This window comes from Pholcus phalangioides, unplaced genomic scaffold (assembly GCF_987345545.1).
Source record: "Pholcus phalangioides strain wild (caught in Gottingen) unplaced genomic scaffold, Ppha-v1.0 ptg000011l_1, whole genome shotgun sequence".
In the NCBI taxonomy this organism is placed as follows: domain Eukaryota; kingdom Metazoa; phylum Arthropoda; class Arachnida; order Araneae; family Pholcidae; genus Pholcus; species Pholcus phalangioides.
This window is the reverse complement of record NW_028301604.1, coordinates 3,352,119-3,377,380: the sequence shown is the minus strand read 5'-3', so window position 1 is coordinate 3,377,380 and position 25,262 is coordinate 3,352,119. Positions and strand designations below refer to the sequence as shown.

At 34.1% G+C, this 25,262-nt stretch overlaps 1 protein-coding gene across 7 annotated transcripts in view; it reads left to right on the top strand.

Annotated features, from left to right (window-relative positions):
* Positions 1 to 25,262, top strand: part of LOC149079953 (poly(rC)-binding protein 3-like) — a 423,390-nt gene that overhangs the window by 341,225 nt on the left and 56,903 nt on the right. For 4 of the 7 annotated variants that reach the window (XM_089238857.1, XM_089238855.1, XM_089238852.1 and 1 more), the window contains 7 exons: positions 3,343 to 3,375; positions 11,443 to 11,559; positions 11,704 to 11,832; positions 11,997 to 12,125; positions 14,931 to 15,047; positions 18,225 to 18,245; positions 20,325 to 20,354. In XM_089238857.1, the coding sequence (XP_089094983.1) occupies positions 3,343 to 3,375; positions 11,443 to 11,559; positions 11,704 to 11,832; positions 11,997 to 12,125; positions 14,931 to 15,047; positions 18,225 to 18,245; positions 20,325 to 20,354 (576 nt within the window). The remainder of the gene's footprint in view (positions 1 to 3,342; positions 3,376 to 11,442; positions 11,560 to 11,703; positions 11,833 to 11,996; positions 12,126 to 14,930; positions 15,048 to 18,224; positions 18,246 to 20,324; positions 20,355 to 25,262) is intronic. The other 3 variants (XM_089238858.1, XM_089238859.1, XM_089238856.1) reach the window with 1 other exon arrangement.

The window sequence follows — 25,262 nt, the reverse complement described above, 5'->3', positions numbered from 1 at the left end:
CCAATCTAAAAGTTTTACCAAAAACAGATTTTTTTTCTGTATTGAAATACATTTTGATTTTCTATGATTACAAGAAATTATTTTGTCACCAGTTTTTAAATCTATACATCTATACAATACATCTATAAAATACAGTTAAAATATCAATTAATATTCTGATCTGACATGATGCTTCGAATAATATCGTCACATTAAAATTATATATTCTGCGAGAGGTGTTTATTGCTATTTTTGTGACTCCCATTTTGTTTAACTCCCATTAACATATTTATATCAAATGTATATAAATTTTAAGTTCAGCGTGAATAAATGAGAGGTATAATATCCATAGTCCTTAGGAATGACTGAAATTATGAATTTTGATCTGAGCAAGTTTGATCATTAAAAAACCATTTCTCAATGAAGAGAATAACAGGAATACATATGCTCTGATTTGGCTAGCGATCTAATAATTATTATGGAAATCCAAATCTATTAAAATTACCCGCAAGGAAACTCGGAATATTTAAACATTGCTTATTATAGAAAAATTAGTCTTTTTTTAAATATTTCAAATTCTTTCATTCGATTTATTAATTACTATTTACCACTTTTTTAACTCATTTACCGTCGCTTTCATCTTCATCTATTCCGATGTGATGATATTCCCATGGGTGTTAATAATTATAAAGTTTTACTCCGGTCTTATTTGTCGAGAAGTACAGTAATTAGTGTGCTCATGCAACTCATTAGAATGATCATCATCATTCATTCATTGATCCATCGCATTGCTCATGTTTTCCGCTTCTCCGTAGATGGAAAAATCAATCTAATAATCTCTGTCAGTTATGCGATAGGAAATTACGTTACCGATTTGATATGCTTCTGTGCGTACTTATATGCTAACCTATATATTTGACTGTTATGATTTGGCTTTCTCGGTTGAAGGGAAGTGGAATTAGCTCGTGTTATTATATACTTCTGATAGAAATTTTGTAATGATTAAGTATTTTGTTCTGTGCAACTTGTTTATATGTAGGGATGATCGTTTGAAATTATCGACCGGCATTTTCGCAGAGTTTTATTCCTTTTATGATTGCATTCAATCTCATTTAATAGAATGAGTTTTAGAGAGAATTTAACACACAATTATCACTCATTGTGATACAAAATAATATTACAGTTCGTCTGAAAAGTTTAGATTACGCGCTTTTCTTAAAATAACAAGAAAAGTACGGCGAGTAAATTAGCATTTTTTACTCAGGTATTATGAATAATACCTGAAGCATTTCTACATGCATAGAAAAAAATTTATACGGAAGAACATTTATATAATATTGAAAATACAAAAAATGACTGTCTCTAAAGTTTAGAGAAAATTCAAATTTACAAAAATTACAGGCTTTTAATAGCTAATAGACTTTTCATTCTTTTTTCTAATAACCTCAAACACACGACCTCCATGGATCTTAATGAATTCTATAGGGTCTCAACATCGAAACTGTACCATGCTTCCTCGACGGAGCTCTTCATGTCATCAACAGTCGAATACTGTATTTCATTTCCCTGCACATTTATTGTGAGTAAACCCCATACATTCCTGACAGGATTCATGTCGGGACGCACCATTGACCAATGTAAAACCGATACATTTTCTCGATTAAAGATTTGTTTTGTGACAGCTGATCTCTGAATAGACACGTTATAATGTTGAAATCGTTATCGTTGGTTCTTCTAAATCTTTCTTCTCTAATGGATAGCAAATTGTTTTCGGGAGGTCTTCTTGTAAGCATCAGAATTCTGACGATCATTCCAAGAGTTAAGGAAACCTAACCACACACATTAAAAGCAAATGTTGCTCATACCATTACCGAGCTTTCTGCTTTCTCTGCCTTGCTATCTACTGAAAAGTTCTTGGTTCTTTTCCTATTTCATGCCAGTAGGAAGATCATCCGTCTGGGACATGTAAGTTCCATTTTTTTTGCCCCACTGTCATTAGTTAGTGTCATGGAATCACACGCGTTAAGGAGATAGATAGCTTAGGATTCCATGCCTATTTCAGTCTCTCTTCTCCACTTCTTCACCAATTTTCGGTGCTTCCTTGTGTGTGAGAGGTGATTTCCCCCATCATTCTTTTATGAATCAAATATTAACTCTGTTCTGATAAGTTCATGAGCTGATGAACTGTATCTATTGAAGTTATTACCCCAGCAGCTATTGTAATTTCACACAAGGTCCTTTTTTACGTTGAAGCCAATCATCGAAAGGATTTGTCATCGCGTAAACTTGTAGTGCGTTGCCTACGAGGTTTCGGCTTCTGGGGCACACGTTGGGTCAATACACGTCAGAAACTTCATTTCGACCCGCTCACTCAAAGCAATAGCAATGCATTTTACAGTCTTTTTTTTTGCTTTCAAATGTAGTACTCGAATGATTTCATCGTACAAAATAGTCCGATAGCTTTCAAATTTTATACTATCACGTTTCTGATACGCCATACAGACGTAATCTTCAAAATTTGCGTATAATCGGAAGATTTTTTGTAAACTTTTCAAAATTGACAGCTACTTTTCAAAATTGCAAATTTAAAAAATACATAACTTATTTTCCTTGGAAATGCCAAAGTTTAAAGTAGGCTTTCGCATTTTGATCACGAACAAAAAAATGTCAAATCAAATTTTAAACGCTATCCATGGCGCAGTTAAAAATCTATAGTGTCTAAACTTTTGAGGCGATCAGTACTGAACTCTCTTTTTAGAATTCACAACTTGTCATAACTTATTTTCTTAACTGACTTAACAAGTATATTTCTAAGCGAGTTATTTTAGAAATACGTCACACTTAATGTTAACACAATATTTTATATTTGTTTACGTGATGAAATGAGGGGTCAATTTATTATGACTACCTTCTCAATAAGGCAACCCGTTGCCTTTAATGCTGCGTCTTCTTCGCATGGGCTCGACGATATGTTGATAGGTGGTTTGTAGAACCTGATATCATGCTTGATAAACAACACTTTCGAGTAGTATGAGATGTGATGGTTGTAGATCCATCTCTCTTTCAACTTCATCCCACAAATGCTCAATGGAATTGAGATTCGTTGAGATAATTATCCCACGTTCAAAATCTATCAAATCGCGCTATTTACCCATCATCACAAACACAAATCACTTAAATACCATCTCAATCATTAAGTTTTCCTTTTTTTAATTAGCCATGCTCTCTACCCGTAGCCGCGCAATGCCATAGCTGATTTGCTTACAGTTGTTAGGGGTCATTATAAATTGGTCACTTAATGTTTTAGCGCCTGTTTGTAATGTACGAAAATATGTAAATGTTTTAAATTTCTTCAACTTACAGAAAGGAGACAATATCAAGAAATTCCGTGAAGAGGTAAGTATCATTCGTTTTATTTCATTTCTACAGGCTGAATTCAGATTCGTATTCAATTTCATTATAGTTTCCTTTTATTTTTCTTTCTGATATTGTAATTTCGAGATATAAACCCAGAAATTCAGGAAAAAGTTTTTCCTCTATGTTTGCTATTCTTATCCATGTTTATAGAAAGAATATTAAAATAAAGACAAAAGCTAACTATATTCTTTCTCAAATATGGGTGCTTTTAAAAATATATATTTACAGCGTAAGTGCTGAAATGAATGAAATTTTTGTTTTCGAAATTAAGTTCGGAATCTCACACATTTTAGAAAAAAATCGTGTTTCATGAACGAAAAGTTAATATTTTTGTAATTAATAAAATCGATATATCCAATTATGATCGCTGCATTTCTTTCCTACATGAAAGTAACAATATATAGTTTATTATAATTTTTCAGTTTATTTACGAGTAGCATGTGTAATATTTCTATTAATAATAATCGTTATTAATAATGTAAACTGAAAAGCATTTCTTAGCAATCATGTTTAACTGCCCCATCGAATGGAAGTAAAAGTATCCTAATTATAGGAATCGAATCATACATAGAGCTAATATTCTAATACCAGCCTTGAATCTATAACCTATGGATCCGAAGATTGAAGTGTTTATACGGCACAGCTATTGGACGCGCACGCCATTACCAATCGATTGGAATTCCTCCAGCTCCCGAAACCCTATAACTTCAATATTTCCTACACTAAACTAAATTAACCCAATACACACACATCACCAAACATTCAAATAAAAATTCATTCTTTACATTATTCGGCGAAATATTATAGAAAAAAGAGGTTTTTGGTAAATTTTTATCTCTCGATGGGATTTCATGGAGCTGATGAAATCCATGTACCACTACGATGAAAAGTTTTTATTTATTGGCCCTCGTAATGATGAGTAATACTCTTATAATAACTTTCATTTTTCTTAGGTCGAACCGTGATGAGTGTGTACCCTCCTTTTTCTAGAAAACTTTTCGGGTTATATTAATTAAAATCCCGAGCTACGAGAGAACGACTCTTGAACTTTGACGATATTCTGCATAGAACGAGATTTATTAGACATAATCCGTCACTAGGTGTGAGAATTTTTAGCTCGTGCGCACTGTTTACGGCACAGCTGTTCTATTATAGCATAAGAAGAGCCTGCCACATCCGTCTATCTCTCGGAATTAATCTTTCTTCCCATGTTTCTAATTTTGCTAGTACACTCCGGAACAGGGGGCCGTACTAATTAATATGTAATCCTCCGCTTTTCGCTTCGGTCAATATGCTCACGTGAAATTTTGCAAAAGGTATTCTTCTGCTCTTCCTCATTGAGGAGAAGCACGAAAATGTGTGAGATTTGAATTCTATCGCCATACCGGATTCTCGTTAACATCAAACCTCGATGGAAGGAAGTAAAAGGGAGCTTGATGTAGTATGCGGAAACCTTCATTTATAACTAGACTCGCCGATATGCAGATGGCAGCAATGCATTGTTTCGACGCTTTCCAGTTTGTCTATCGCTTAGCGCGTCTTTAGCAATTATTACTTGATAAAGTGTTATTCCGTTGAGTAATTAAATATGTATGGAGAACCGTCCGTGGCTCAATATTACTGGTGCGATAACTCGGTACCAGATTCACTCCCATTCCAAATTGTAAACCTTCTCCCGTCGTCATCTCTCTCTTCCCTTGAGGAGCTTACAACATGGGCATTTGCTCGATAGTGGAGGATAGCTTCATCTCTCTCTCTTTCAGAAAACATCACTTTAAATTCTCGCTTTCATCCTCAATTAGTGAAAGTGATGTTGCACAGGCAGCAGGAATGACTATTGATATTTAAAACTTTTAAAATTTATATTATGATATTGGTAAAGATAACTCGAGATTTTTAAAATGATTTTTCACATTATTTTCTCAGTCTTTCCGTTCGATTATGTACTATAACCATGATTGATTTGTGGACTAAAACTTAACATGTAGGCAATTATGTGAAAAAAAATTAAAATATGCTCATCTCCATGTCTCTTAGAATTTAAAGATATTACAAACAAATGAAACGCTATTGAACAGTGTTTGCCAATGGCCAAATATATATGTTCATATGAAACGGAAATGAAAAAAAAATCATTTAGGATGGTTTCAACATGAAAAATCCATGTTTTAAAGTTTTGCTTCAAATGGCGTTTTCCCGTTGTATGGCAGGTACACAAAAATTAAATTAAGAAATTATCATTAGTTGACTACTAAGACCTCACGCATTATGGTAATTAAGACGTGACAAGTTATTACTCTACGATCCAATCTAAAGTGACTATAGTTTGTCGTGAAAAATACGGGAAAATATGTATAGTCAGTACCGGTCATTATTAATTTTCACCAGAATAATCTTTCAGAAAATCATCAAATATGCTTATCTTTTTGAAAAAGTTTCAAAGCTTCTCAAAATAAAGAGGTGAAATCTATATAAACTCAGACCTACTAAACAGTTAAACCACGAATTATATCTGCCGTGAATTAGAATGCATTCATAGAAAAATTTAAATATTTATATTGGAGTTATAAAATTATGTATAAGTTACTTATATCCACAATTATAGTGGTGATAACGGATTCATATAAGTTTCGTCAAAAAATAGGATTATTTTTTATCTAATCCTTCAATTGGCAAGCATTGAAATATCTAAAGGGAAACATTTTGAGGTGTTACATTAAGCAGATAAGTTACCTTGAATGCTATTACATGACAAAAACAAATATTGTCAATATTTAAAAAGTTATGGGATGTTACACTTCAGGGAACACACGGTCTTTATATGACTTACATAGAGCTGAATAGTTTAAAAATGTCATGTTTTTTGCCAACTTCTCTATCATTGTTATGCACATAATGCACAGCAACATGTCACCTCCACACATGGTATTTTTCTCCAAAATTCAAAGGTAAAAAAATCATTCTTGCTTGGCTTGTCAGGAAATATTAGACGTGTACATATGAGCCATTCTGCTGGTAATTATAGGAAACTTCAAGAGCATCTCAAAAGTAAAAATCAAATGTTTCGGAGTTGCTTAGAAGCGCATCATTGCCGAAACTAACTTAAAACATAAAATGCGTTTACGTGAAAAATATTAGAAAACCATGTTGCTTTTGAGAACAGCATTGTCAAATAAAGGGTAAAATGCGGGGTAAAAAAACCCCGAAAAATATGGAAAAGACTTAAAATATATGGGTCATTGGTCAGGTCAAATAATACAAATTCAAAATTTGAAAAATAGTTTAAAAAAATCTTTATACATCTATCTCTATGTACGATGCCACAGTTATTTTGTGTACGATCCCGCCGTCCCTCCTTTTCCTATTCTCCCACTCGGTTTTTCTCGTATCGTATGATTGCAAGAGCAAGTATTTGTACCTATCCATAGTAGCGAAATCCACACATGTACACATAGCAAGTTTCCTTACCCTAGCACGAGCAATAACCCGTTCTCGTGGATCGTGGTCCATCGCCATATGCACGCACTAACCGGGCCTCTTCCTGCACATCGTATCCACTACTCCTTTACTTAACGTTGGCTGACGCTCTAGAGCCATGGTGTGTTGGCCTTGCATTATTAATAAAGGCAGGAAAGCTCATCGTTAATACATGAAGCTTTGCGTGTCTTCAGCGCCGGAGCTGCACGTGGAGCTGAAATGGGAATGAATCCTATCTCCTACCCTCCAGAACTCCATCTCTCTCTTCTCGCTCTGTCCCTGTGTTATACCTTGTGCGGCATCATCTCTTCCAGTTTCTATAGCGGTATATATATAGAGAGAGTTTATTTAACTATTACTATTATAAAAGAAAGAAACTTTTTTTCGGGGGAGCACGCGCACATTTATATGTAGACTATTCCCTGAAGTTCTCTATTAACTTAAGAACTCACGTTCCTTGTTCCCTATACATATCCGTGGTTAGGTTCTCAACTAAGTCTGAAAATGAAAAATTCTAAGAGTTTCTGCAGTGCCTCAGTGCCATTCTGATGTTTAGCCTTCAGCATGTATTAATACTTCAGCTGTATTTTCTGGTACTGTTTTGCTAAAGACGGCTTCAATGTTTGAAACAGTTATAATGTCATTTTTTAGACGTATTACGTTAGATTAGTCAGATTGATATTCTCTTGGATGTCATCGAAAGTGTTCCTTTGATGTTACGTGCCCTGAATTTTTACTTGGGTTCCATTCCATTCCTTCGTAGAAAAAGTGAAAGGAACGTAAAGCACCATAGTGTCTAACATTTTGAATTTAACCACCGTTTTGTTTTTATTAGGAATATTTACCATTCTTTAATAAGTTTAGTTTCTGTTGTATGTGTTTTATTAAATATCATATTTAATTATATTTTCCTTCATTTTTATCTACAAGTTTTTGTAATTCAAGCTTTTATATAGCATATAGTGTTTTCATTTACACCAACATAATTGTCCTTCGTATAAACAGATTATGTGATGTGAGCAATTTTGATATAACGAAACGTGCAGTGTATCTACGCTATATAGCCGAAAGTATGTATCCACTTAAGAGTCTACACAGTTTTTCTCGAATTTCTAAAAAAATACTAAACGAATCACCCAGAAATTTCGGTCACATGCATCCTATGTTGGTACTCACCATTTCCAGTGAAAATTTAGTCCCGATTGCATTTAGAAAACCGATAAAAATTAAATAATTTAAAAAATAAGTTAATTAAGAAAAACAAATTATGACCAACACCGTATCAGAAAAAGCTGCAAATGACTCGCAACTTTAAAAGAATATTGTACTAACTTTGTCCAATACTTCTTTGCATTTTCGTCAGAATAGTATCTATATTCACGAAATATAAATGTTTTACATAAAAATTCCAATTTTCATTGCATGTTTAACTCGTGCGTAGTTTTCAACCAATTTTTACGAAATTTATAGAAAAATGCGCCGGTGCACATCAGACATACTGTATAGAAATTTAAATTGTGACAAATTATTACTCAATGAGTATGAGTATTTTTAGCAAATGATTATTAACTGCTCGTGCGCGTAAAAATATAAATTTTATTTTATTTTTTCATAATTTGATTGCCAGATATATAGTGCAACTTATACGAAAATTCCAGCTGAATGTCATGAAAATTCAGACAGATGTGACTGAATGATAAGGGATTTTCCACAAATTGGTATACGATTATTTTCTGTTATTTAATTATTTAAAGAGCAAGCCCATAGCATTATGCTAATAAATGAAGACGCGTGTCGGATGCTATATAAAAGAAATGTCTTAGTATAACATGCGTGTATGATGTCAAAATGAACAAACTGAAGTCAATTCGAATTAGAAGAATTAAAAATTCGAGAAAATGTCTAAACTCCTTAAGTGGGCACAGATTTTTGGCTATATAGTGTAGTAAATTTATGTAAATTATGTAATAGTATTATTAATTAAATATATTATTAGATAACATAAGTTCTATCGTTGATGAGAGAGAAAGATATGCAATTGCTTTCATCATTTTAATGATAATTAAACCACTCAGTATGAAGATGTGTTCATTCTTCCCTCTTGGCTTAATTATTAAAATATTAATTTCCCATCATGACCCATCGATGTATATATGATGCTACAGATACACATGACATAGTTAACAATTCTCGAACTTCGTTATGCTTAAAATTTATCCTGATCTTCGTTCCTTATTTACGGCTCGAACTTCAGTGTTTTTCTATTTCATAAATGAGTTTGGCATGAATTTTTCAGGTTCCACCCTCCGTAAATGCAATCTGAGTACTGTTGAGCTTAATGTTTGTTAGCATGTTTTTCAGGAAAGTCTATTTCACTGTGCTGTTGTAATACCAAACAATTGTAACAGAATATTATTCAATCTTAACAGCAGAAAATTATGTTCATTCATTCATTCATTCTGTTGCATGAAAATTAAGTATATTAAGTCTCTAGATACACGCAGTTGACTTTGTTGTACCCAGTTTACCGAATCTTCATAGAAATACATTGTGAGAGAAGATGAACTGCCACTGATCAATTATCAGTTTAAAGGTAAACGATACATTGGTGACTGCTGTGATAAATATCTCTCCGTGTCCAGAACTTCTATTGACACATACTTTACCTAGGCAAGTAAAAAATCTGTGATGGTCATCCCGTGACTTCACGGCATTAGCTACATCCAGCGTGACCAGCTCAAATGAGATCCACAAAAAAAAGGAAAATAAAATTGTATAAACATATATATAAACGGAAGATGTCACGCAAGGGACCCGTTCATCACGACATTTGACATATACTTACTTGTTCATTGATTTCGCTCATCTCGACCATCCCATGGTCTCTGGAGGTTATTGAAGCCAATCAATTCAAGTAGTTCTTCTTAAGAAGCTTTCGTCAGATTCTCGTAGATGCAACTCGGAAGGAAAATATTTTCCAGAATAGATGTCTTTTATTCATTTTCTCGCTCTATGCTTTTATTCCTCTTTTGCCGGTTTGAAGTGCTCCGAAGGAATGTTGTTTTATTCGCCCTATGAAGAAGTAACGATTCTTTGTTACTCACGCTATAAACTCATTAAACTTAGCGATTGAGGCACTTGTGTTTTCTTTTAAATAGCTGTACACGCAACCCCTGTTACATACTGGTTTTTTTTTTTTTTGTTAGACTTTGTGTTTACGGAATCTTTTTTTTTCTTTTTTTAACTTCAACATATAACGTTTATATTGATATCAAAAGTACATGCATTTTTCTTGGAAAATGTTGTTTGTCTCGCTGTTTTTACAGCTTTTCATTCTAAAATATACAACATTCAAAATTTGCAGGCTCTTTTCCTGTATTCTGATAGTAGCCGTAAAATAGTAAAACGGACAACAATAGATTTCAACCCGTATACGAAATATAAAATTTATTTTCAAACATTACTTGACTCATTTCTGCATTATACTTCCGTATGTAAGAATCCCAAAAGCATTTAAAATTAAATTAAATTGAATTCAACCTCTAACTGAAACTACATCTCTTTCCACTCTTATACATATGTCTTTTTGCATATACAGGGTGGTTATAAATAAACTAACACTATTCAGACGTAAGTAGTGCCCATTCTAATGAAGGTATTTTGATTAAACTTGGTACATATAGGATATACGCACCATGGGAAAAAGAAAGGTTCAATTAAAAATAGTTCTATTTTTGACCACCAGGTGAAAAAGCGGCGCTTTTTATCGCAGTTATCTTTTTTCCACGGTCCAAATAACGTATACAGTGTGTTCTGGTAATTGACCGACAAACTCAGTGGGTTGTTAATAGACATCAAGAGGAACAAAAATTGCAGTGGAACATGGTGTCGCAAACCACGCTGAGAGGGTCTACTAACAACCCTCTGAGTTTGTCGGTCCATTAACAGAACGCCCTGTATACCAAGTTTTAATGAAATACACCCACCACAACGAGCGCTACATAGGTAGGAGTAGTATCAGCATAATTTAGCGAAATTGTGTCAGTTTAATTATACTGTCACTACTCCGATCTATTAGCGCCCGTTGTGATAAAAGTATTTCATCAAAACTTGATATATACGTTATTTGGACCACACACACACATACACATAGCAAAAAGATAACTGCGATAAAAAGCACTGCTTTTTCATCTGGTTGTGAAAAATATAACTATTTTTTTAATTGAATCTCTTTTTCCCATTTTCTGTATATCCTATATACCAAGTTTCAAAATACCTTCATCAGAATGGGCATTACATACGTCTGAGTAGTGCCAGTTTATTTATAACCACCCTATATAATTCCCATAAATAATATGATAGAAACACTGCATTCATAATTTCACCTTTCATGAATTTTGCAATAACACGGAATTTCCAAAAAATTTGCAAAATATAATTGAAAAACTTTTCTTTTTGTTTTTGTTTTCTTTGTTTTCTTTCTCCAAAATCTTTCTTTTCTGATTTTTGACACAAATCATATTCAAAGTTACCACATAAAATTTTTGCATATTTTTCATGCATCTGTAGAGTGGAGCTAAAATCAACATTTCTGATGGCTCATGTCCTGAGCGAATCGTTACCGTTACTGGATGCACAGACGCTATTCTTAAGGCATTCTCCCTCATCGCTAGGAAATTCGAAGAAGTGAGTTTTATCCTGAATTTTAAGACACGTTATTACTCCTCACGATCTTATGGCTACGATCAAATTGTAGTCACGTCGGGATAAAGCGTGCCAAATATTATTAGAAATAAGTATGAGACTAAGTTCTTAACTCAACAATTTTAGGATCTGCAGAATACAACTGCTGGAATCAACGTTCCAAAACCACCAGTCACTCTTAGACTCATCGTTCCCGCTAGTCAATGTGGCTCCCTCATAGGAAAAGGAGGATCCAAGATCAAAGAGATTCGAGAGGTATTTGATTATCTTTCATGTATTCGTCTAGAATTATTTTTTCCACGACTTCAAAAGAATTATCTCATATTTTGAATTACGGTAACTAATCTAATCAACTCCTGTACATTGCGTTCGTTCTTCAGCGAAGAAGTAGAAGATTTTTTTTTGTTGTCTACTTACAGGTAACAGGAGCCTCTATCCAAGTTGCCAGTGAGATGCTACCGAATTCGACAGAACGTGCTGTTACCTTATCAGGTACAGCTGAAGCTATCAGCAAATGCATCTATCAGATATGCTGTGTCATGATGGAAGTAAGAATTTGTTTTTTTCATTGATGGTTCAAATCCTTTCACACGGGGTGCATAGGAGTCTCTCTATCCTGGAATAACTCGAAAACCGTTGATCGTAGAAACATACCTCCAATTAGGAAAAGTATCCAAATAACGTGTTGACCACAGATACGTAATTCGCATCGCAAGGGGTTGTATATTGTAAGTAAAATTTAAAAAAAGTTTATTTGGTCACACTGTCCTAAAAAACCCAATTAAAAATTTGTTGCCTGTTTCTCCTGAGCCCAACAAAACAATTGCATGTTTTTAAGTGTAGTATTCGCTGACATATTAAAATTCAAAAATCACTGAAAATGAAGAAAACAACAACATATGAAGCCTAGAATGAGCTTGTTTGTTAGTTTATGCTGTTCTTTTCTCATTTTCAGCGTTTTCGAATCCAAATATCTTATCGATGCACTTAAAAAACACGGAATTTTTTTTTTTTTGGGGGGGGGGGGCTCAAGGAAGACATGACAACAACTTTCAAATTGGTTTTTTTAGGACAGGGTGACCAAAAAAGTTAATTTTCTTATTTTAATAACTATACAACCCCTTGCAATATGAATGACGTATGGGCGGGGATAGACTTGACTTGAACGTCGGGGAAGCCCCTGATGATGGTTGCTGGGGGGCATGATGATGATGATGATGATAATTAATATATACACTATTAGTGGACTCCCCCTTTGACGATGGGGCGGGGGTAATGTCTACCCGTGATTCCCCCCCCCCTTCCGCATCTCTGCCCAAGGAATCATGTATCTCAGATCTTACACGTTTATGTAGAGAAAGACGTCCCCTTCTTTGTTAATGCAATATATATACGGAAGACTGGCTGTGAGAGGAGATATTGATGTTTATAGGAAATTAACATTCATCTCCGCCCTCACTGGAACTCAAACCCCGGTAGTGTTATTACGCTCAAAGGAAGGAAAGTTCTGTCTGCTTTTATAGCTTAGAGGTAGAGCTTTCGTCCGGTATACGAGAGACCAGTGTTCGAGTTCCCGTGAGGTCAGCGATGCATTTTCCTTTCCTAAACATCAATATCTATTCACATAGCCGGTTTTCCGTATATTGCATCTTACATTGTTTGAATAACTTTTTTTTTCCAATTGGAACTATGCTTCTATGTTCATCGGTTTGCGAGTTATTCCAGGATAAAGAGACTTGCCAATGCTCCTGTATATGTTATGTGTATTTCATTGTTTGTTATATACGCTCATGTCCATAAATTAAGGATAATGCCAGCTCCGGCAAATAAAGGTTCAGAAACAAAACAAACGTTACTTATTCATAAAGCCCATTTATTAAACAACAATAAAGAACAAAAACGATGGTGTATGTATGATGCCCTTCATAAAAACTACGATTTTTGCTCCCTGGAGCAATTGTAAAAAATATCTCCTTTACAAAAATTTACTATTACATGGTTGGTATGCTGGTTAATACATTGTATATCTCCCATGCGATGAAATACAGTCCGTACAACGCCTAGGCATGCTGAGTATCAAATTATCGATCTGATCTTAGGGAAGATCACTCCACTCAGCAAGCAATGCTCTCCGAAGTTCCGGTACACATGTAGGAGGTGGTTGACGAGCTGCAACTCGTCGGCCAATCATGTCCCACACATGCTCTATCGGATTCAAGTCAGGTGAAAATGCTGGCCATTCCATACGGGTTATATCCTCAGATTCAAGGCATTCGTTTACGATGTTTGCTCGGTGAGGACGGGCGTTGTCATCCATAAACACAAATTCTGCGCCCATGGCACCCCTAAACAAACGTACATGTTGTTCCAGAATGATGTCCCGGTAAATTTGGGCTTTCATGGTTCCGGTTTGAACATGCAGATCTGTTCTGGAACCCAGTATAATTCCACCCCAAACGAGCAATGCTGCACCACCGTAACGGTGTCGTTCAATGATGTTGTCTTGGTGGTAACGGGTACCTGGCGTTCTCCATATGAAAGTCCGACGTGAATCAGACTGCAAGCTAAACCTGGACTCGTCGGAAAACATCACACAAGCCCACTGTGACGATGTACACATTGCATGTTCTCTACTCCAGGCTAATCGCTGTCGACAGTGAGTTGCCGTGAGCGGAACACATCTGGCAGGCCTGCGAGCATATAGACCAATATCTCTCAAACTTCTGTACACGGTTTGCCTTGAAACTGTGGTACCCGTGGCTGCAGATAACTGACGAGACAGGTCGGATGCTGCGCTCCGTCTGCTTCTTTTGGCAGTTACTGCCAAATACCGGTCTTCATTCGGCGCTGTCACTCGGGGGCGACCTGTACTGTAACGTCTACTGACATTTCCGTTATCTTGGAATCGTTGCCAAAGCCTAGGGATGACACTTTGGGCAATTCCAAGTTCCTCGGATACTTCCATCTGAGTACGCCCACATTCCAGGAGGCCGATAATTCTACCACGTAAAAAATCATCCACATGCGTCATAACTATTCGCTTATGGCACTGAGCGCCTTACAGAACTCTTCTGAACAATTTCACTTCTTTGCCACCATTCCTTATATACCCCCCTCTTACACTCTCGTCATTGTGACGTACTATCGGCATCATCTGGTGGCTTCCTGAAATTTGCATATCATTCTTGCAGATGTGTGTGATAATTCTACAGGTGAAATTTTTACTTTAGATTTCGATTTCCGTGTGATTCTGAATTATCCTTAATTTATGGACATGAGTGTATTTCTGATTTGAAATAAAAATTCTTTTTCACATTAAAAAAAAAAATCAACGTCGTTCAATTTCATTGCAGTCCCCACCGAAAGGTGCAACAATTCCTTACCGTCCAAAGCCCGCGATGCCCCCAGTTATCTTCGCCGGTGGTCAAGCTTATACTGTGCAAGGGCAGTATGCTATACCGCATCCTGATGTGAGTATATACTCAATATATTTTTGTGAATATAAATATTTTTATTTTATTTTTGTTTCCTTCTTACGTGTACTAGACGCAACGCTTCTTTGGTTCTTACTTTCTTCATGCGTATTTGTTATGGAGAAGCATGAATTATGCAAAATACTTTCCTTTTTCTCACCAAAGAGAAGGAGTGCTTCATCCACCATCATTTTTTTTTCTCGAGCTTTCTGTTTTTTCTCAGTTCTTGGAGTGAAATGAAAATATAAAAAAAAACATAAATTTTTTTTTTTATTGATCCTAGGAGATGCATGTATGTTCAAAGCTTCTTTTGCTACCAATTTTTCTACGGAGTAAAGTTTCTTAGAATACTATTTTTGTCACCCTTACACGGTTTCTGGATGCTTTGTAGATTCTGCTTTTTTTTTCCCAAGCTGTTTGTTTAGCGTGTAGGTGTTTTGAAATATGTGTTGGATCATGAATATGTACCGATTCACTGAGACCCAAGGATAGGATGTCACTCTGACATTAAAAATGTATTTGAAAAGCGTCGGTTTTTGTGGTGCCAATATAACGCCATCTTTTCTCTGTTCCCTACCCCATCATCTTTTTGTTCTGTATGAATACATCCTCTTCTACATCTATTTCACTCTCTTCTATTTATATTGACTATTTTCACTTTATTATAGATTATATAAAAAACATGCATCTCCCTTCTCCGCTTTTTATAAGCATCATTTTTTAATTAAAAAACAATATCTATATTGTCTCAATTGATTTTTTCGTGATTTAATTGAAATGTTTTGCGTAAAAAAATCAGCATTTTTTAATATCATGAGAGGTTTAGTCGATTTTTTGTGGCATGAAATGTGACAATATTGCTTGTGTCAGATAAGAAGTGTTTTCGAACTCTCTGTTCATTCAATTACGAAGTGTTCTTTCAACTTACTCATAATCACGCTATTAATTTAAAAAATGAAGATATATATATATAAATCACATATTCTATAGCCCCAGCACACACACACGCGCACTAAAATGAACGAAGCTTATGATGCGTACTATAGTTTTCGTATAAATATTTTTCGGAATCCTCATTATCATTAAAATTACAATCCTATAAGGGAATGAAAATCTTCATCTCGATGAAAATAATTATAGTATTTGATGTAGTGTTGTTGAAATTTATTTGTCTTTTCGAACACTCTTTACACGTGAGGGAATTTACCCTTAATATCAACGCTGCTAATGTTTATGCTAACGCCAGTCCACACTCCGGCTCTGCATGTTTAACCCTTTAATTGGTAAACACTGGAATATCCAGAGGAGAAATTTTTTGAGGTGTCATATTTAGCAAAAGTGGTACCTTGAATGCTATTACATGACAAAAAAATTATTGACAATATCTAAAAAAATATGGAATGTTGCACTTCAGGGATTACAATGTATTTGTATGATTTCTGGATTTGAATAGTATAAAAACATCCTTTATTGTTTAGGCCAACTTATTTTTCTATCATTGTTGAAGAATGCACAGTAATATGTTTTCTCAACACATGGCATTGCCTCCCAAATTGCAATTGTCAAAAATCGTTCTTGCTTTTCTTGAAAGAAATAAGAGACCTTTGAGCCATTCTGCTCATAATTTTAGAAACTACATGAACAGCTCACAAATAAAAACCAAATGTTTAGAAGTTGCTTAGAAGCATCAATGACGCAACGAGCTTAAAATTATACAATGTTTTTTATTTCAAATATATAAGAAACTCTTATGTTGCTTGAAAGCGACACGGCCAAATAAAGGGTTAACATAATGATTCTCTATCAGTGTTTGGGAGAGAACCATCAATTACCTAACGATCTGATTACACGTGCCCGCCACAACGTCGACTCTAGAAAAAGAAACATTGCATTTTATCATTCCATTCACAATCTCTTTAGAAATTATTACTGTTAGGGCGGGATCACACTATAAAAGTTTGATAAAAGACCTTTTGCAAAACTTAAAAAAAAACAACTAATAATCCTATTGGTTACATTCCAACGAATGTAACCGATACGCTTATTGGTTACATTTTTCAAGTTTTATAAAAGTTTCATGGAAGTTCATTTATAAAACTTGAAAAATGCAGCCAGTAAGGTTATTGGTTGCATTTGCTCGAATATAATCCATTACCTTATTAGTTGCGGTTTTCCAGTTTTGTAAATGAACTTAGGTGAAACTTTTACAGCGTAATCCCGGCCCTAGGGGCAAATAAAATCAAATCCTTAAGTCATTGACGTCAAACATCGATAGAGAATCGTTACTGGTATGCATGTATCAACACAGAGTGTGAACTAATATTAGCGCAAACATGCGCATCGCGCATATTAGACACTCCGTTGTGTATAAAGAATGTTCAAATGAACGCAAACTATTTTCAAGTGCATCAAATCATCTAAAATAGTACGCCTCTTCTAGCGTCCTTGTTTCATCTAATACTATCTTTGACAAAAACAAAATGTTTGTTTTAGTGAGCTCGTCCATTTTTTATTGTCATATGAGTTCAGAATCACGCTGTAAATCATATAGTGTTGTTTAAATTGTTTCACACCGGTATATTAATTTTGTGCATGCATGCTAAAAACTGCATTTTACATATAACTGATCCGCAAAAAGTAGACTAGGTAGTGTATGTATTAATATGTGTATGCAACATTTTTTTAATAATAAAAATTATGAAATGTCGTTTTCTTCGATTATATTCAAAAACGAAAAATATTGAGAAATACAGGAATACGTTAACGTTACTTGTCGTTAAAAGGACCAATTATATTTTTTGTAATAAACGATTTTAATTATTTTTCACACAGTATCCATAAATTTAGTGATGCAATATACCAGAATGTTTTTGTGTGCATCACTTGAGACTTTTAGGTTGATCGTAAATGGGTTAATCCCAGCTTTCAGCCAATAAAAGTATCATAAGAATTTCAACGACGAAATTTATCGATTCTTTCCAAAAATAATAATAATAAGACATATAATTCTAGCAAGTAAACTGTACGATCAAAAAGATAATGTCTCTAATGTAAATTATCATTTGAGTGCATTCATATTTATCCGAACATATAATTTTTTTTTAATTCCAATTAAATTAGAAATATTTTTACCAAATTTTTTATGCATCCTTTCCTTGGGACTTTTGGGCACAGTTTCGACCAGGAAATTTGAAGGTTAGTCAAAATACTTCTTATTTAAATAATGAATTTGATTTATAATTGTTCGGATAAGTGTGAACGTAACTGTTATATCTGAATAAATATTTTTACTTTAGCTTTGATAAATTCTGTTTTTGTTTTGTCTAACGGTATTTTGAATTTTATCAATCAATCTACTTTTAAATTGCCTTTTCTATAGTTAATGCAATGCGGTTTTTCACTTTAATAAGAAATGGCATGTTTCTCTTACGAAATGAATAAATTGAAACTTATTTGCACAAATATCGAGAAAATGTTTGTAGTGTTTTTGTCGTTGGCTATACTAGTAGTATGGCATGCCTTTCTCCGTTCCATTTCTGTCTGCGATCCATCCAAGAATAACCCATCCATAATACAGCCAATTTTAAGATAAATCAACGAATTGCAAATATTAATTCATCCATATATGTTGCCCTCCAAAATTTAATGAACAACTAAATTAAAAAAAGTAAAAATATTTAAAAAAAGGACAGAAATCTGAAAATTAGCACACGTATATAGATCATGCAATGACTTATTGCATTGCATGAAAGTTGTGTATCGTATAATAAGAAAAAAATAATTTCAACGAAATCACAAAAACTCATAATTGATTTGATTTTCGACCTAATTGTTTTTTGTTAAAATAAATTAGAAAAAGTTTCCATATAGAATATGGTATTTCTTTTCCTCGCTGAAATTCAGGCTTGCCACTTTCTTTCGTCCTTTCCTCACGTGTTGCTGCTCATTCAGTGAGATTGAGAAAGTGTCAACCATTGGACTAATTAACAATGCAGCTTCACATTTGTAATTTAGTTCCATTTAGTGCCCAATCTAAGCTCTGTTCACCGAGCTCATTCTATCATCCACTAAATATGTTTCTCGTAAAAGTTCTGGTTGATCATTCGTGCCTAGTAAATCGCATAGTTATCAAAATAATATAATTAAAATGATAGCAAGAACATCACGTACTGCCGTCCTTTGGAAACAAACTACACTAGTAGTAAAAGTCGATAGTATAGAGACTATTCTACTAGTCGAAACAGCCAGGAGAAAAGTGATCTTCTCAAAGCATTTTTCACCGGTGGAAGTCCTATAGAACTGTTCGTCTCTACACTGTAGATTAACTGAGAAACAGTCTTAAATCTGATAGCCAACTCTCCGTTTCAGACTTTGACCGGTTCATTTCGACCCAATAAACTACACACAAATTTTCCACAAGCAAAAAACCTTTCTAAAATCAGTTTTCATATTTTTAGCATAAATGCACCACATCATCGCACATTCGTGTATTTATATTTCTCTCTTAATGCTGAAGTTCCCTTAATACAAATGGTAGTTTTCCATTTCATAGATTAATTCATTTGAAAATTAAAATTTCATATTAATATGATATCCTTATAATTTCTTTCCGCTGAGCTAGAGCAAAAATAAAAATTTATTCTCCAACTTTGAGAGGTGAAAATATAGATTAAGCGCTCTATGCATCAGATTTTGTTATTTTTGATTTGCTTAATTACTTTGCTGCGCTTCAGTGTATGATTATTTTTCCATTTTCTTGCGTTCGCATCATCCGTATAACTGCATTTAATGTATCTAAACTTGTTTTATACGTAAACGGCTTCATCTAAAACGTTCTATTCCATATATCCATGCATAGAGAGGAAAAAAACACTCAACTCTCCATACATTTGAGAAGATTTTCGTAAATAATTATGAATAATAATAATTTTCGTAAACAATATTATGAATTTTCACAATTCAAAATTTACATCAAGCAACTCTGTGTATTATTTCAGCGAAAAATATTGTGTTTCAACGTTCCGAAATCTCGGATACGTTCTGCTAAGGATTGTTTCTTTATTGTGTTCAGATGAGCAAATCGATGCAACATCGAACGCCGGAAATATTCCGATATTAGTGTTTATTCAAATATATTCGTAGTTACGGATCGAAAGAGAAATAAGATAAGAATATGAAGAGAAATAAGGCAATCGCATTTGTTTCATGCAATTACTCTCAATGATTCTCCACATTTACTCTATCCGTAAAATCTCAGAACATTTTCTCTTACAGTGTCAAGGTGTGGAGCTGATGAATCCGCAGGTAATACTATATGAAAACATTTTTAAACCCCCACCCAAATGCCAACATCCCACCCTCGACGCCGATATTATGCATTCATTCCTGCCCCAAAACAATCCATCCCTACCTACTCTACCGCATGCTGATTAGATTGATTTGAATTTCTAAAATATATATATTTTTCAAAATATTGCTAGATTCCGTTGATATCCATTTAATGGATCTCTGTTCTTGAAACATAACGCATTTTATTGACTATGATATCATGACATTCATTTTACTAGAGAGTATTTTTGCATGGAATTCACATATTCCTTTCGAAAAGATACGTTCCAAGCTGTTTCGGTGTAGTTATGCCGCAGCTGCATGGAAATATATCGAGGGTTTAGTGTAAATCAGATGAAATAAGTTTACGATTTCCTGTGGAGGTTTCACGAGAGACCAGAAACTTTTTCTACTCCTATAAAAAATTTTCCGATGAACATAAAACACACGACGTCTTCATTAAAATAAATTACAAGCAATACCTTGAAACCAAATTACTTAATCAAAACAAAAATATATTGAAAATCACTTTACAAATAGTGATAGTAATTAAAACATTAATTATGGGTGAGATGGTTTTTTTTTTAATATGCGATTTGTTTGCTGTGTGTATTGCCATCGTAGTTTCATATTTTATAATAAACCATGTTGTATATTTTTTATTTGTTTTGGCATGCGTGAGAATGAATACGAACGCTGAGCTCGAACATAAATAAGCAGAAATTAGCTGTTTTGTTTAGTTGTAGAACAGTTTGTATGCTGTTATTCTGCTGACAGATTTCTTTTATTTTTCTTTTTTGTGAATATGGGTATTCGCAAATAAGGAAGACTTCATAGTTCTTGTATTCGTTTATATTGCTAACCAGTTGAGAATAGAGACAAATAATCAGTCTCTAGTAAGAAACATGTTTTGTCAGTTTGAACATATAGCTGATCTCGTAAACACATTAAAATTCTAGTACTAGAAAAGCTGTATTTGTTAGATATGTTAGATATTATAGTCTTTTGCAGATTCCATTCAATATTCACATTTTGTGCATGTATACAGTCGTAGATAACATGGGTATAAAAATTGTAAAAATTCGATGAGTGATGTGAGTGCAGTGAAAAATAGCTGAGCAATTTCAAAAAAAATTCATGATATTCCAAATATTTCATTAGAAATAAAATACAGGGTTAGCATAAATCAATCACCCAATTTTAAACATTTATATTCGAAAACTATTACAAATAATATAATCTGTGGTACATAAAAACAAAGAAAATCATTCCAAATATTTTTTGACCCATCGGACCTTGGATGTTCATAGTTACTTTAAACGAGGAGCTTTTCTCTCCACAGCGCTGAATTAGATGTGCGTGTAACGATGATTTCACATGGCCACCAAGATCCCCGGATCTTACGTCATGTGATTTTATGGCGTTACATCAAAGATCTTAAACTAAAAAAAAACGCAACAGTGCTGCATTACGCACCATTAACAGTGTAAAACTGCAAAATGTGTGGAATGAACTTGATTACAGATTAGATGTTTGTCGTGTGAAAGGTTTATACATCAAACATTTGTAACTGGGAAAAAAACTTGGAATGTTTTTCTTCATTTCTATGTATTACTGATTCACATGTGTAATAGTTTTCACAATGTAAATTTTTTAAATCTCTCTCTCTCTCTCTCATTCATTTACGCTAACCCTGTATTATGGGCTATGAACAGTTTTTTTGACGTATTCAGATATATTCTACAAACCGTATAGAAAGTTTAGATAGTAAAGAATATATCCTACATTAAACAAGGCTAGTAAAATAGAGTTAAGTCATTTTCAATGATTCGGTCACATGTTCAATTTAAAATGAATATGCAGGTTACCAGAAAACGTCAAACACACATGAAGAGATTATATGAATTGTTAAATTCGAGTACTGTAGTCACGTATTGTCCATAGAAATGCATGCACGACCAAAGTATATAGTTCCGCTCTTACAATAATGTGAAGTTGCCTCAAAGCTATTTAACTAGTGCCATGCACTTAAAGCAACCAATTAGTAAAGACATTATAGCAAATTATCAGAGTTGGATTGTTCCTCGTATGGTCTTCAACTTATTCGAAGTTCTGTTGGCCGGAAGCAGTCTATCGATGCAGTTTAATTTGCTGCGTGTAACTCCGTTTGTATTAGTTTAATTACCGTGTCGACAAACAATTTCTGGAAACTACAAGCTCCATTGATTGCGTAAACCAATTGGCAATTCAATGTCCCTCTTGCTCACTATACAAATTTATTTATAAGCCGTAACTTTGATAATTGTATATGGGGTTAGATTAGGATATATTCCTGAGCCGAAGGATTTAATTCATTTTTCTTAATCGTATGAGGAGCATATTTTCTATTGGTTACTTATTTTGAGTCAGTAAATATTAGCACAAGCAAGGCTTCTACGCAGATACAGTGGTGGAAAAAACGTCAATTCTATGCAATAAATAACAATTAAGTTCGAACTTTTTTTAAAATCTTTAGTAGAGATGATAAATCTGGAGAATTGAATCTGAAAAATCATTAGAAAAATCATAAATAGTTTCCAGCAATGCTTTTTCCACCATTATAGTTATTTTGCAGTTGGGAAAAACGTTTACAGCCACTTTTTCGTACGCCTCTCGCCATTTTTGCATATTGGCGTTTCTCATTTAGGAGCTTCAAAGATCTTACGATGTCGCCATTTTCAGTGATGTTCAATTTTTTTATGGGGCGAGAGAAAAGGTTGTCTCATAGAATTAGGCAGCAGTTCTCAAATCGGGGTGCCTGGACCCCCTGAGGTCCACAGCTTTTTTAATAGGGGTCCACGGAGCAGCTGTAGAATTATAAAAATAAATTAATAGTAAGTTAAAAAAAGTAATATGAATGAATTGCATAAAAAAGAATTTTTTCAATTAAATTAACGTGCAAAAGCACCGCTGCAACGTTGGTGGACTGCAGCAGTGATATTGTTATGATTTTACTTGCTCCCACAGCTCTCGGATAAGGATATGAAACGTTGTTTTAGTTCTTTTGCATTCCTGTAGATTGCATTGCCATCGCATCACATTTATTAATACTGGTCAAATCGCAAAAAAATCTAGGCGCCAAAGTCATTTTTACTCAAAGAAAAATGTATAAAAAAATAAGGCTTCTTTTTTACTTTTTCAGGGCATACTGACCCTCTTTCATGTTGACAGATAAGCTGCTATAAATACATAAACATTTTGTGCTGCTCTCAGCCTGCAATTTAGTAATCACACTTAGAAAATTTTAGGCACCAATACCAATTTTTTAGTCGCCATGGCGACATAGCGCATGGAATTTATTCAACCCTGCTGGATAAAATGCCTTTCATTGTTCGAGAACATTCTCGCTGATGGCTGTAGTTTCTGCTGTTATAAATGGGAGGTCCATGTCAGACAACAATATTTCCGTGGATCCACGAGTCCATGGCTGACCCCAAGATTTCCCGGGGAGTCCACGACTAAAATGATTTGGGAACCTCTGGAATAAGTTACAAACCTTGCTTTAAAGGATGTGTGCATTCACTTTTCGCAAAATTAGGAAGAATATTAACAAGGGTCTATGCGACAAAAGTCAGCAATTTCTTGAAACAGAGAACGGCCGTCTTCTATAACAGATCGACGGGAAAGAATAGCATTAGACTGAGATGTGAACAAAAAATGCCTTCAGAGAAAATTTCAAACGATATAAAACTTTCTTGTACCAGTAGAAACTTCGCATGTGTAAAAATTTGAGAACCATGCGAGAAAAAAGTAAAAAAAAAAAACGTCGTAGAGAGGTATGTTTCCAGTTTAAAAAATGCTCAAAATGCATGCAGAAATCATGCTGTACCAGTTTTGAGAGTGAAGATACCGTGTGTTACAAAATGAGAAATATAAGTTTTTATACGTTTTCCGTTCTCTAACTTCTAATTAGAATGTTGTTGCCCTAACTCTTCTGAGCCCATCAAAAAAATTATTTTTTTTAACTTCAATATTCGCTGAGATATTTGGGTTCGAAAACCGGATAAAAATTGAAAAAACATCACAAATGAGAGAAAGAAGGATTATCCGTTAGTTTATGATGTTCTTTCCCAAATTTTCTCCGGTTCTTGAATGCAAATATCTCAGTGAATATCGCAGTTAAAAACATGGGATTTTTTTGTTTGATTCAGAAGAGACAGGGCAAAAAATAACTTACTAATTGGCAAAATTAGAAGACATGGGGACCGTATAAAAATTTAGATTTGTCATTTTGTAACACACTGTAATATCACTCTCAACCTGGTACAGGATGATTTCTGAATACATTTTGAGCATTTTTTAAACTGGAACCATAACTCTACGATGAACGGTTGATGAGATAAAGGCCGTATTAGGACTTACAGGGCACCCTGTATAATCAAGTAGCAAAATTTACAAAATAGCATTGTGAATCTTCAAATTTTTTTTCAGACAATATTTTTAACAAATATATCATCCCAGCGTAATATTTTGCAAAATTTTGAGATTTACATTAAATCATCATTTTTCTTCAATTCCTAAATTTTTTTACAACGCCGTAAAAAAAAAGCGCCTTTTAATCTTAGTACGTTTTTCGTAATTTGATTCAACGCATCAAAACAAGAGTGAAGAAACATATACCAATGAAGTGAGTAAATGAAGAAACTAATTGAGAATAAGACTCATCAATTTATTTAACAAATTTATAATTACGGAAATGTTGTTATCAAATACAGTTCTTTATAGTTGACGGGGAAAAAATTGCAATCACCTAGTTACGATGTATTTTTGGTAATACATTTTTCCACTATCAAAAATTGTATAAAAATCTTGGTTTTTCTTATTTTACTCTTATTTCTCCACTCG